General features: G+C 42.9%; 1 protein-coding gene across 3 annotated transcripts in view; it reads right to left on the reverse strand.

The window, feature by feature from the left end:
• The window catches only part of LOC117096078 (cat eye syndrome critical region protein 2), a 201,512-nt gene that overhangs the window by 74,126 nt on the left and 112,902 nt on the right, over positions 1-14,484 (reverse strand). For all 3 annotated transcript variants that reach the window (XM_033233028.1, XM_033233029.1, XM_033233027.1), the window contains exon 2: positions 7,568-7,662. In XM_033233028.1, coding sequence (XP_033088919.1) covers positions 7,568-7,662 — 95 coding nt within the window. The remainder of the gene's footprint in view (positions 1-7,567; positions 7,663-14,484) is intronic.

The following is a 14,484-nucleotide window of genomic DNA, read 5'->3' on the forward strand; positions in this document are numbered from 1 at the left end:
TATTCTTTTTGTATTTTTTAATGGTTGGGGAAAAAACAAACAAACAAACAGAAAAACAGTCTTTCCTGGAAGGTGAAAATGATATAAAAGTCAAACCTCAGCGGTTAGAAAGTTCTAATAAAACACAGTCACTATTAGTTTTTCTGTATCACCTATGGCTGCTTTCATAGTGACAGAGCTGGGTAGCTGCAACACAGAGCCTAAAATACGACGTGGGTGTGCGCCTGGAATACTAGTTACTCAGGAGGCTGAGGCAGGAGGACTGCTTGAATCTAGACGTTCGAGGCTGCAGTGAGTTACGACTGGCCCAGTGCACTCCAGCCTGGGGAACAGAGTGAGGCTCTGCTGGGAGTGAGGGCCTACAATAGTCATGCATTGCTTAACAGAAGGGATATGTTCTGAGAAATGCATGGTTAGGTGATTTTGTTGCTGTGGAAACATCATAGTGTACTGAAATACACCTAGATGGTACAGCCTACCACACCTAGACTAGACGGCACAGCCCACTGCTCCTAGGTTACACCCCGATACTGCAGCTGACTGTACTGAATACGGTAAGCCACCGTAATGGAATGTTAAGGATTTGTGGATTCAGACACATTTAAACACAGAAAAGGCACAGCAAGGACATAGTACAAAAGATTTTAAAAATGGTACATCTGTATAAAGCACGTGTCATGAGTGCAGCCTGCGGAACTAAACCTGCTGTGGGTGAATCAGTAACTGAGTAGTAAATGAATGTGAAGGCTTGGTACATTGGTACATGACTGTACTTCGCTATAAACTTTCTAAATGCTGTAAACTTCGGCTATACTATGTTTGTTTTAAAAAAATCCTTTTCTTCAATAATATCTTTAGCTTACTATGACATTTAAAAATTTCGAACTTTTTTTTTTTTTTTTTTTTTTTTTTTAGACGTAGTCTCGCTCTGTCGCCCAGGCTGGAGTGCAGTGGCCGGATTTCAGCTCATTGCAAGCTACGCCTCCCAGGTTCACGCCATTCTCTTGCCTCAGCCTCCTGTGGGACTACAGGTGCCCGCCACCTCGCCCGGCTAGTTTTTTGTATTTTTTAGTAGAGATGGGGTATCACTGTGTTAGCCAGGATGGTCTCAATCTCCTGACCTCGTGATCCGCCCGTCTCGGCCTCCCAAAGTGCTGAGATTACAGGCTTGAGCCACCGCGCCCAGCCAACTTTTTGATTCTTTTGTAATAACAGCTTAAACATTTTTTAGAGCTATATAAAAATATTTTTTCTTTTTTTTTCTTTTCCTGCTCTGTAGCCCTAGCTAGAGTGCAGTAAGGACCATAGCTCACTGCAGCCTCCAACTCCTGATCTTCCCACCTCAGCCTCCCTAGTAGCTTAGACTCCAGGCATGCACCACCATGTCCAGCTAATTATTTTATTTTTATTTTTCTGTAGAGACGGGGTCTTGTTATGTTGCCCAGCTAATTGGTTTATTTTTATTTTTTAGTAGAGATGGAGTCTTGCTATGTTGCCCAGGCTGGTCTCGACCTCCTGGCCTCAAAATGTCCTCTCACCTCATCCTCCCAGAGTGCTGGGATTACAGGCATGAGCCACTGTGTGGCAGCCTTCTTTATATCCTTATTCTATAAGCTGTTTTCTATCATTGAAATTTTTTATTTTTTACATTTGATCTTTTTTGTTCAAATTGAAGACAAAAACACACACATCAGCCTAGGCCTACACAGGGTCAGGATCATCAATATTACTGTCTTCTGCCTCGACATCTTGTCCCACTGGAACGTCTTCAGGGCAGTAACATGCATGGTGCTGTCATCTCCTATAACAATGCCTTCTTCTGGAATCTCTTCTGAAGGACCTGCCTGAGGCTGTTGTGTATTATAGACAAAACAGCTAGGCCAGCCTTGGTGGCTCACACGTGTAATCTCAGCACTTTGGGAGGCTGAGGCAGGCAGATCACTTGTGGTCAGGAGTTCAAAACCATCCTGGCCAACATGGTGAAACCGTATCTCTACCCCAAAATAAAGAAATTAGATGGGCCTGGTGGTACACGCCTGGAGTCCCAGCTACTTGTGAGGCTGAAGTGGGAGGATCGTTTGAACCCAGGAGGTGGAGGTTGCAGGGAGTCAAGGCTATACCACTACATTCCAGCCTGGGTGCCAGAGACCCCGTCTTAAAAAAACTAAACGAAACTAGAAGGAATACACTCTAAAATAATGATTAAAAGTACGGCATAGTAAATACAGAAACCAGTAAGAGTTGTTTACTGTTAAGTATGACATAGTGTACATGACTGTATGTGCTATGTCTTTATGTAACTGGTAATACACTAGGTTTGTTTACACCAGCATCACAACCATGTGAGTAATGCATGTGCATGTTACAAGGGCAACGATGTCTCTAGGGGACAAGAATATTCATCTCTATCACAACCTCGTGTGACCACTGTCGTATATGAGGTCTGCCACTGAACAAAATGACATTACGTGATGCACGCCTATATTGACTATCTGGCCCTTTACAGAGAACATTTGCTGGCCCCTGTTCTAAAACATGCAAACCACGATGGAAAAGGATACGGGAAGTTGCTTGAGTCAAAACCTGTTTTCTGCCGAGCCTTTGGAGGAACTAGGCATAGTGTTTCTATACATGATGATTACTCTCATTAATCATTTCATTTAATCCTCATAATAACTGAATACTGTCATTAATTCCATTTTATACATGAGGCAAATTATGGATTAAGAAATTAAGTTCCTTTTTTTTTTTTTTGAGATGGAGTCTCTCTCTGTCGCCCAGGCTGGAGTGCAATGGAGCCATCTCAGCTCACTGCAACCTCTGCCTCCTGGGTTGAAGCAACCTTCCCATCTCAGCCGCCTGAGTAGCTGGGACTACAGGTGTGCACCACCACACCTGGCTCATTTTTGTATATTTAGTAGAGACGGGGTTTTACCACGTTGGCCAGACTGCTCTCGAACTCCTGACCTCAAGTGAACTGTCAGTCTCGGCCTCCCAAAGTGCTGGGACTACAGGCATGAGCCACCGCGTCCAGCTGAAATCAAGTAACTTTTTTAGCGGCATATAACAGCTTAGTCTTGGAGGCATAACAAGTAAACATTTACTGATCCAAATTTCTCTTTCTTTAGAATGAGATCAAAGTAGAACTGCAGGCAAGAACGAGTGTCCGTTCACAGTAGCTGCGTGTGGGAGCTCACTGGCTGGACAGCATAACTATCACTTTAGGCAATTCCCTTCAGGGAAAAAAGTCAAATAGACTGTAGTGTTCTTTCCTGTCCGGGTTCTCCATTACACAGGTGTGTTCAGTTTGTGAAAATTCATTGAGCTGTAGAATTAGGAAATGAGCACTCTTCTCTGTTTCTGTGTGTTTGTGTGTGTGTGTGTGCATATTATACATGAGTAATAAGTTTCAAGATGACTGTTGTTACCTGGTACCTTGATCATACCCCTGTAAACCGTCTTGAGCTAAATACACCCAGTCGTGGTTTGCCCAGGTTCCTGACCCATAGAAATTTTAAGATTACAAATTTTTGTAGTTTTAAGTTGCTAAGTTTTAGGGTAATTTGTTACTTAACAGTGGATAACTAATACAGCCTGAAGTAGACACGAATATTAACACTGAAAAGAGAGACAGATAATAATCCTAGAAAGTCAAAAGAATATTAACTTAAGAAAAAAACCAACGTCAATAAACTGCAAATTAAAGACAGATATAGGGATACGGTATTCTATTATTTAATAAATACTTGTAGGGGCAAGGCACAGTGGCTCACATCTGTAATTCCAGCACTATGAGAGGCCAAGGCAGCAGGATCACTTGAGACCAGGAGTTCAAGACCAGCCAGGGGAACACAGACTTTGTCTCTACAAAAAATTGTTAAAAATCAGCTGGGAATGGTGGCGTGGTCCTGTACTGAGCTACTCAGGAGGCTGAGGTGGGAGGACTGCTAGAGCCCAGGAGGTTGAGGCTACAGTGAGACAGGATCCTGCCACTATACTCCAGCCTGGGTGAAAGAGCAAGATCCTGTCCAAAAAAAAAGAAAGACTATATTGCAGAGATGTCAATTTTGCCCAAATTTCTTCAGAAGTTTATTTGATTCTAGTTAGAATGATTAGATAAGCGGATTTCTTAAAGAACATGACATAACTTTGTAACCACCATCTGGAAGAACAAACAAGCATAGTTAGTTAAGACCAATTTTAAACAGAAGGATGAATTAGAGGGATGAACTCTGCCATCGAGGAATATCCTATGAGAGAAAACAGCCCATATATGAAGGCTCAGTTCACAAGTCACTTTCTTACCCCAGGTTATATGCTCTGTTAATATGTTGTATTTTTATTTCTAAGCACTTACTACTGTAATTACATAACTGGCAAGTATATAATCAGTACTGTAATCATTAGTGGACCTCCCTGTCAGAACAGTGAGCTCTAAGAGACCTGGTGAGTGTTTGTGCCGCCAGGACCTACTAGTCTGTTTACAGAGGGCTCACAAGGATCACGCAATCAGACACTCTCATGCAGTGATCATTTAAGGCTAAAACACAACCATCTCTGTGACAGGGAGCCTGGCAAAAACCTTTAGGCCTTGCTTAAAACGAAGATCTTAAATGGGCATATCTTTTGACTGAGTGAAGCACTTCCAGGAACCTGGTGAATTTTGAACAAAGCTATGCATTATAATGTTTATAACTGCTAAAAGCTAGACATAACTGTCAGTTATCAGACTGGATTATTTGACAATGACATTTAGAGAAAATGTGGTTACAAGAAAACTGATTGCTATAATGAAAAAAAATTCCAGGTCATGAAAATGTGGAATTAAACACAAGGTATGAATCTAACAGTGCTTAAAAAATACAAACTCCAAAGTCTGCATCCTAAATAGAGAACGGAAGAAAATATTCTAAGGTATACTTTATGTGTATTTGTATTTATAAATACAACCTGGGTATCCTAGGGGGAAAAGTCGTTATACTGAGTGCAGAAGCAGTGAGTCTCCCCTAGGGAACGCAGACTTCCACCCTGAGAAAAACAGCACTGACATCTCTTTCTTCCCTTGTATACAACTTTATTGCTCATTAACAACAAGCATCGTTTCCCAGCCCTAACAGACTGAATTCATTAGAACAGAAATATTGGATACTGGCCGGGCGCGGTGGCTCACGCCTGTAATCCCAGCACTTTGGGAGGCCGAGGCGGGCGGATCACGAGCTCAGGAGATCGAGACCATCCTGGCTAACACGGTGAAACCCTGTCTCTACTAAAAATACAAAAAGTGAGCCGGGCGTAGTGTCGGGCACCTGTAGTCCCTGCTGAGGCAGGCGAATGGAGTGAACCCGGGAGGCGGAGCTTGCAGTGAGCGGAGATTGCACCACCGCACTCCAGCCTGGGTGACAGTGCGAGACAAGATCTCCAAAAAAAAAAAAAAATTCATACCATAAACCATAACAACTTAAACCCCCTACATGGCACCAGAGGGCAAGAGCCTGGGAAACCCATTGCATCTCACCTTTTTGTGAGCTTGCCCTGTAGTTCTGTCCTACATGGACACGTAGCAAAGAAATGTGTATTAAGATCAAAACAAGAGGTCCTATTAGGACTCTCCTTTATTTGTCATGCATCACATTTGGCTCAAAGTCTCTACACATCTCAAAGGCACTGGAGAGCTGTTTACACCTTGCCGTTAAGGGGTAGGGGTGCTTCAGCTGCAAGTTCATTACATCACTGCTGCTGGCTATGTAACCAACAGAAGCTACTCAAATGACAGAAATGTAATAAAAACTAGTTTTGATTTCTTAGGCAATACTTTACCAATACTGCAAACAAAATCAGAAAAAGGCAAATATAAGAAGAAGGAATTCTACACTAGTCGACTTCAATAACTGGAAAGACTGGGAAGATGGTTCAGATGAAGACAGGTCTAATTTTGATCGTTTCTCTGAGATGATGAACAACATGGGTGGTGATGAGAATGTAGATTTACCAGAAGTAGATGGAGCAGATGATGATTCACAAGACAGTGATGATGCAAAAATGCCAATTCTGGAGTAAGGAATATTGTCATCACCTGGATTTTGAGAAAGAAAAATAACTTCTCTGCAAGATTTCATAATTGAGAGAATTCCTGAGTTGACAGCTCTAAAGGCAGATGCTGTATTTGCCTACTTTAACTCATTTTTCAACCTGTTTGTTTTTTAAAAGGCTTCACTAAGGGTTGATATGTACCATTGTATGGGGCAATTTTAAGTCAGCTAAGGCAATAACCTTATGCATGAACATTTCCCACTTTCATGAAGCTGTTGAGGTCCTAGGCAATTGATGTAGCTGTTGTGATAAATAAAAACATCTCACCTAAGTCTCCTTTTCTTCATAACACAGATACTGACATGATAGGAAGCTCCCAGCTTAGGGAAAGAGAACTAAATTTTAGATCATAGAACATGGATTCAAAAGTGGCCGGAACAAATTGGCTGACACCTTACTGGTAACCTGCTATTTGTGTTATCCTTCAGGATTGTTCCACTAACATTTATTTTTCAAAAAATTTACTTCACATTATTCTACGTAAGTGTTCACTTGTCAATGTTCCAGGTGTATCTTAGCTATAACCAGAGAATGCCCTAACTTAGATGGTTTTTGAAGCCTATACATTTGGTATTGTTTGACCCTTAAGCTCTTACATCTCAGCATGGAGGACGAAGAAAGCTGTATATTGCTGGTGTACATTTAGACCAGATTTGTATTTGCACTGTCGAGTATGGCAAATGAGTGAAAAATGTTTCATACACTATTGGATTTTTTATTTCTTTTTTTGATTCAGTTTATACCAGGGCTGAAAACCTCAATTTATGTTCATGATAGTGGGGATTTTTTAAAAAGTCTACATTCTTTCTAATAAACTGTTGGAAGACTTCAAAAAAAAAAGAAATTCTACACTAAAATATGTTAGCTGGGGTATCCAAGAGTAAGCCATAGGGATTTGTGAGAATGAAATAAACTCAAAGATGATGACAGAATAAAAACTCAACTGTGGAATGAGCCAAACACAGCCTGGGAACTCACACGTACGTCTTCCATCTACACTGTTCCGTGATGGCTAAGGATCGGTTCCGGTTTGTCACAGGAGACAGGAAACATCACTACGGCTGGTTAATTAGTTCTCTGCGCAGGAAATGCTTAGAAAGGGCCGGGCGCGGTGGCTCAAGCCTGTAATCCCAGCACTTTGGGAGGCCGAGACGGGAGAATCACAAGGTCAGGAGATCGAGGCCATCTTGGCTAACACGGTGAAACCCCGTCTCTACTAAAAAATACAAAAAAAACACAAAAAAACAAACAAAAAACAACTAGCTGGGCGAGGCGGCGGGCACCTGTAGTCCCAGCTACTAGGGAGGCTGAGGCAGGAGAATGGCATGAACCCGGGAGGCGGAGCTTGCAGGGAGCTGAGATCCGGTCACTGCATTCCAGCCTGGGCGACTGAGCAAGACTCCGACTGAGCAAGACTCCATCTCAAAGAAAAAAAAAAAAAAGAAAAGAAATGCTTAGAAAGATCAGAATTACTCACGTGATATCTCTTCGTTGATAGCAGCCCTGAAGCAGGCAGGCAATCAGGTCACTGATAAACTCCACGTCATCTCTGTGAAGAGCGGCTTCTAACTCCTGAGGGAGGGAGAGAGGGAAGTTGAGAAATCAGACAGACAGAGATTTCTTAAAATATACCGCCCCTCCCTACCGCCAGCACAAGCCCCAAAAACTGAAAGGTCCCAGTAGCGGAAGGACTTGCCAGAGATCAGCTCTGCCCTTCCTTCTGGCTACTGTGAGAAGAGCAACCAGATTCCCCGTTTTCGTTTTCCTGGGGTTTTATTTCTCCCACTACTCCCTCCCCAGCCCCATTCCTCTTACCTGCACATGAGAAGAAACACACATAACTCTTTTTGATAAATCAATTCTAGCTGCATAATTAAAGAGCTTAACTCTCTGATTATACATAATCGAGTATAAATACAAACGTGCTGTACTGCTTTCTATTTTAATCGCAAAAGAGAGGAAAGGAGCACTCATGTAATTGTTTATCAAGTATTTGTCATTCACTTAATGTTCTCAAGAGATAAACCATCTGCAACAGCTTTAAAGAACCACTATATTTTGAACGGCAAGTGTTAGTAAGCGATAACGAGAATTTTTATTTTGGGACGCCACACCTACATGGCTGATGAAAGGTGATTGCGAGAACCAAGGCTAATCTTACATCATCTAAACAGAATGAGGTAACGTCTGTGTGAATGTCTTTGCTTTCCTTGGGGTTCAGCTTGCCTCGACACGGTATTCCAACAAGGAATTGTTTGGAAAGGGGCCACTGGACAAAAAGTGGTGGTGGGGAACTTTAGGAGATCCTATTTCCCTTCTCAACAACCCCAAAATAAGCAGGTATTTTCTTAGATGACAGAGTATTTTCTAGGTCATCAGGTCTCATATTAGAAAAGTTTGCCCACATTCTTTCAACCAGGATGCAATCTTCTGCATGCAAATCATTTCCCAAGAGTCTGCTCCTTATGGTTTGACTTGCTCATAACCAGATCAATAATCCCCAGAAAAACCAAACTTTTGACAATCTTATTAATGGTTCTGAAAAGTACGAGATGTGCATAAGATGCAGGTTCTGATTTTAACGCAATTACATGGTAGCAGACACAAAACAGGGTAGTTTGCTTCTCATATAGAAATAATATGGCTCTGGCCAGGCATGGTGGCTCACTTGAGGTCAAGAGATGGAGACCAGCCTGGCCAACATGGTCAAACCCTGTCTCTACTACAAATACAAAAATTAGCCAGGTGCGGTGGCATGCACCTGTGATCCCAGCTACTGAGGCTGAGACACAAGAATCGCTTGAACCCAGGAGGCGGCGATTGCAGTGAAATGAGATCATGCCAGCGTACTCCAGCCTGGGCGACAGAGTGAGACACTGTCTCAAACAAACAAAAAACACAAACCAATCAGTACCGGCAGGTACAGAAAGCACGCTATGGGAGCTGAGGAGAAAAAGGGTTACTTCTGCTATGGAAGCCTGGGAGATTTCGTGAGATGGGAATTGTGACTGAGTGACAATGGGGAGAGAGGCAGGGCATGACCAGGTGCAGGAGGATATTAGTTTCAGTTTAACTATTCTGTAGATTATGTGGAGGGGAGTAATGTGAGCTGAGATTGACAGGCGATCCTGAATACCCAGCTAATGAGTTTGGCCTTTCTTCGGGAGACAATGGAGATCCACCTCAGTTTATTTCTATAGAGGAGAGGCAAAGTGAGACTAATCTAGCTGGTGTGTATATACAAGGAATTCTAGTGGTGGAGGGTGGGAGGGGAGATGTTAGCCCAAGCAGCAGCGCAGGAGGAAGGTTCTGAAGGACTTACTAAATGAGAGAAAGGAGAAACAGGAATTCAAGATCTGCCAGAAGTAAAGGCCAGCCGAGGCGACGGAAGACTTATCAGCTCATGTTTTAAGTTGGGCACTGGGCAAGCCTCCCAGTGACTTATAACAGAAGCGAAATCCTCAAAGCAAAAAGTCCCAGGCCATCTCATTTGATAGGAAGTCAGAATCAGTTAGAGCTGGAAATGAAACTACAGATCACATACTTCCATTCTCTCAATTTAAAGATGTAGAAACTAGCGGGGTGTGGTGGTGCATGCCTACAGTCCCAGATACTTGGGAGGCTGAGGTAGGAGGATCACTGAGCCCAGGAGTTTGAGACCAGCCTGGCCAACACAGCAAGACTCTGTCTCTTTTAGGGGAGAAAAAACAACAACAACAACGAGATAAAGAAACTAGTTCCAGAAAGGTTAATTGGCTTCTCCAAGGGCACTCAGCAAATCAGGGACGGAGCAGAGTGGAAACCCAGGTCACCGAGTCCAGTGTTCTTCCCACAACCAAGCTGCTCTCCCGGGTCAACGTTCTCCATGCTAGAAAGGCCTGATAGTTTCTACAATTACAACCACCACCCCAACCACTGTGTCTTTTCTCTAAGCCCTCACATGTATCACTGTCCCTGGGTGGAAATCCTGTCCCTCTGCCAAACCGTACTGTAGTTCTTCAGGGGAGAAACTTTACCTGCAAAGTCTTCCCAGCCAAGCTCCCCCACGCTGCTGCCACCAGTGCTCGCTGTCACTGTGGCGGCCGTCCATGCACCCCCGCACGTTTCTATGGGTCCTGTTCTGTTCCCTCCCCTGCCATCATAAACTAAGAGCACAATCGGATCGTGATGAAAGGTGCTACAATCTGCACTAACTGGTTTCTCCTAAGATTTTTTAATGCATGGAAGTACCAAATTAAATAATAAAGGCAACGCTGGAGGCGGAGGTGGGAGGATTGCTTAGAGCCAGGTGTTCAAGACCAGCTGAGCAACACAGCGAGACCCCATCTCTACAGAAATAAGTAAATAAATAAATAAATAAATAACAAAGGCCACATTTGAGAAGATAAGCTAAGAACTAGGAGGGTATTCCCAAGGAGAGGACTGCATAAAACTTTGCCATATGGTTCATGTGGCATCTCCTCAGAGGATCGCTTTTGTTATGTGGTTTCCAGGAAATCTAATTACCTTTCTCTCCATCTCTGCCTTCCGCACACAGACATCCTCTTCTGGCTTCCACCTTTATCACGGCCATTTTCACCAGCGCTGCCTAGGTTCTAGCTACAATACTATCCTCCAAGGAGGCCAGACAAGTTTTCCACATTGTAGCAATAATGTCAGGAATGTCTTTTCTTCAGAACACAATAGAAAGTAGAATATCAGGGATGCTGGACTAACTCTTCCAAGGAGAACTGAAGAGGCTTAAATGGTCTCTGAAGGGACACACGTAGGGAGAGGAACTCTGCGTCCATTTTTAAATATTCCATCTCTTCTCCCTTACCTGTCATATTCCCCATTTCACCATCCGTGGAATATAGTAACTAACTCATGAAGTCATTAAAAACAGGGTTCAAAATGTAAAATTGCTTTTTAAATATAACTCTATGATATTACGTTTAATGTGTCAGAAGCCACCCAGAAAACCCACCAAAAAATGTGCAGGTCCAAGCTAACTTGTGACGTGATGAAGTCATTGCTGAACTTACCCCTGGAGCTCAGCAGAACTTAAAATGCAGAATCAGTAAAGATGAGAACCAAGAATAGGTGATGAACCCCTGGAGAGCAAAGCCTTTTCTCTTTCCCTTTAGTAACTATAAACCCCCGCAGTCAGTACCAAATGGATAAACCAAGGCACAGTAAACACAAGCCCTGGTCTCATCATCCTGTGATGAAATACGGAGGAAGAATGTTATATCAAAACAGCCAAGAAGGAAAGAAACAGGAAAGCTATTTTTAATCCTGCTGAATAAAAGAAACGGCCAAACAGTTAAAATGTTGGTTAATCGGTTAAAATGTCTTCCCAATATTTTAATGGGTATGGTGTTTCAGATATGCAGCTGGCATCTGGAAGATGAAAAAGTCTTGGACATCTGACAACAATGTGAATCTACTTAATATTACTGAACCGACCACTTTACAATGTGTTTACTACAAAAATTTTTTTTATCACATTCAAAGTATCTGTTTTCAAGGGTTGTAATGATTAAATGAAGCAATGGCACACAGTAAACGCTACATGGAAACATTTACCTTACAATTATTTCACCTTCCTCGCAATGATAGCTTGTGGAAAAACAGCAGAGTTATCGTTCTCAAAATTCAGAGGTTTCTGAACAACAGAAATTCAAATGCTTTTAATAACATGGCCTGCGGTGTTCATGTGCCAATAAAACTATCTGCAAGAACGATCTGGAAATCCAGGTTACTACTTACAAAGCTTTACCACTTAAGGTTTCAACCCAGAGCTTAAGTCTTAGACTACGGCAATAAGGGACTCTACTAAAAATCTCCACCCCAACCTTTTCTCTCTTTTTTCTTCTCACTTTCTCTCCTCCTCTTTTGTATTTCCTTTTCACTGTGGGCATTGAGCTGTGAGCACAGAAATCTGAACTTTGCCAAGATGCTCTGGGACAGAAGAGGAAGGGGGGGAAAAATAGCAGAAAAGACAGCTAATCAGCATAGGGCAGGGAGACCCGTTACCACTGCCCCTCTGCAGCTTCAGAGAGTAGCTGAAGGGAGTAACAGGATTTGCCGCCTTTGCAGCTGGCATCACAGCTCATTAGGGAAAAGTCTGTTCAACATCCTTCCACCTTCTCCACCCTCAACAACAAATCCTTCGAGCCGTGCAGTGGCTGCTGGGAAAAGAACTCAGAAGTGAGCAAGGGGACTAGCCCCAACCTCGCACAGCAGCGGGAAGAAGCAGAAGAAACAGGGCCTTTACCATACCTCTTAAGAAAAGCAGTTACCATTCTGCACTTCGTAAAGTCCTGCCTGCCTCATACACGAAGATAATTTCCAGACTGGAGACAGTCAGGTGACATATGTAAGATATTGCTAAATGCCTTTATTGTAACCCTAACAACCCACTTAATACACCTTTTCTTAAATAACATTACAGGTACCTTTTCTTGTTTGATGTGTTTCTAATCCCTGTATACATTTTCATTAATCTTTTGCTAAAAGGTTAGTAAAGACAGAAAGTCTTTTCTTCAACTTCTGATTGAGGATCGAGATCACAGATTTGCACTACTGCCATTCGGTCACCGCAATTCCTTTGAGTGTATTTAAGGTGGGGGAAAATGTTTAAAGAAAAAAAAAATCATGTTTGTTGTATTTTATTTAAGAGGGTTACAAATCTTCCTAATTTGCACAGGCACCAACTACTACGTAGCATCTCTGTCAAAGATCTGGCTTCGTATCAGACCCGGAACCGCGCGGACACAAAGGAGATGCAAAGCAGGCCTCTTGAAGGCCTGTCCCAGCTGCTATCCAAGAGAGAATGCCTGGAGTGTGGGCTCAGAATACAGAAAGAAAAAAAGCACACTGGCCTCCAGAAGGCTCCCCTGACTTTGACAGCTGATGCTTTCTAACTTGGTATAAATTAATTTAATCCCAAAGGCATGCCTCATGCCAATTTACACTGTAAAGTATAAATCAGCTCAAGTGGGTATAATGGTGAGGGACCTGAAACCAGCTATATAACACTTTCAGTTGGCCAAGAGATGTATCCCAGGAGTCCCCAAAGGCTGGCCAGGTCCGTGTTGCTGCTTTGCTGCCACCATGTCATTCCTCTCAGCCTTCCATCAAACAGCTGTGTCACTGGCTCGATGCTGAGTAACACCGAAAGGAAACCAAAATAGCTCCTCCCTCAAATATGACTACAACTCTAAAATATTAGGTTAACTGGAAAATATTAATTATACCAATATATGCGTAAATCTAGAACAGGGTTTTCTGAAAACGTGTAAATTACTAAAACTGGCCCCAGAAGTTTAAAAAGGCTAAGAAGAAGCTCCTTGAGTCTTCTCCCATTAAAAAATGTCCATATGGCCAGGCACGGTGGCTCACGCCTGAAATCTCAGCACTTTGGGAGGCTGAGGCGGGTGGATCACCTGAGGTCAGGAGTTCGAGACCCACCTGGGCAACATGGTGAAACCCTGTCTCGACTAACATGCCAAAATTAGCCGGGCGTGGTGGGGAGCGCCTATAATCCCAACTACTGGGGAGGCTGAGGCAGAAGAATCGCTTGAACCCAGGAGGCAGAGGTCGCAGTGAGCCGAGATTACACCCACTGCACTCCAGCCTGGCGACAGAGCCAGAGTGTCTCAGAAACAAAACAAAACAACAACAACAACAAAAAGCCCATATTAACAATTCCTGAGCACTATGAAAGTTGGAAACTATGCAGTATGTTCTAGGTTTGATGAATCCAAGTTTGATTTTTTTTTCTTTGTTCAAGAGTCTTTGGTGTCTCCCCAATACGTAACACAAGTTCCTAGGTGACTAGAACAATTATACTAGGTAACTAGTATACTGGACATGCACGGCCAGAGACAAACTCTGGAAAAGCAGGTTCGCAGCTGACCACAGACAGCCTCAGATACCAGATAGTCATCTGGACTTCATCGCTTAGACCCCATTTTCCAGTTAGGATATGAGTGTTCCCTGGGTTCCACGGTGTGTGGCTGGAATATAAAAAGCCAAAGGGTAAAAATGGCACAGGTTCCTAGAGACTTTGACTTTGTGTTGTTGTTGCTTGTTGTTTGGGAGGATATTTTTACCTTAAACACTTGCATGACTCTTAAAGATAAAATGAGAGGTGTCATTAGAGAATTTATGTTCAGTGCTGCTTTGGAATCTAGCTCCAGGCCTCTGAGGCTTGGAATCATCACTCTCTGCTACTAGGAGATCACTGTTGAATTAGTTGGAAATTGTGTGGGTACTGGGGAGTCACCAAAGACTTTGAACAAAGAAAAGAAAGAATCATCAAACTTGGAAGGTTAATTTGGATGTGGTCTGCAGATCACACTGTTAGGGAGAGACTGCAGGGTGAGAAGAACCCTGGTCTAGTCTGGG

This window comes from Trachypithecus francoisi, unplaced genomic scaffold (assembly GCF_009764315.1).
Source record: "Trachypithecus francoisi isolate TF-2019V2 unplaced genomic scaffold, Tfra_2.0 Lachesis_group14, whole genome shotgun sequence".
NCBI lineage: Eukaryota > Metazoa > Chordata > Mammalia > Primates > Cercopithecidae > Trachypithecus > Trachypithecus francoisi.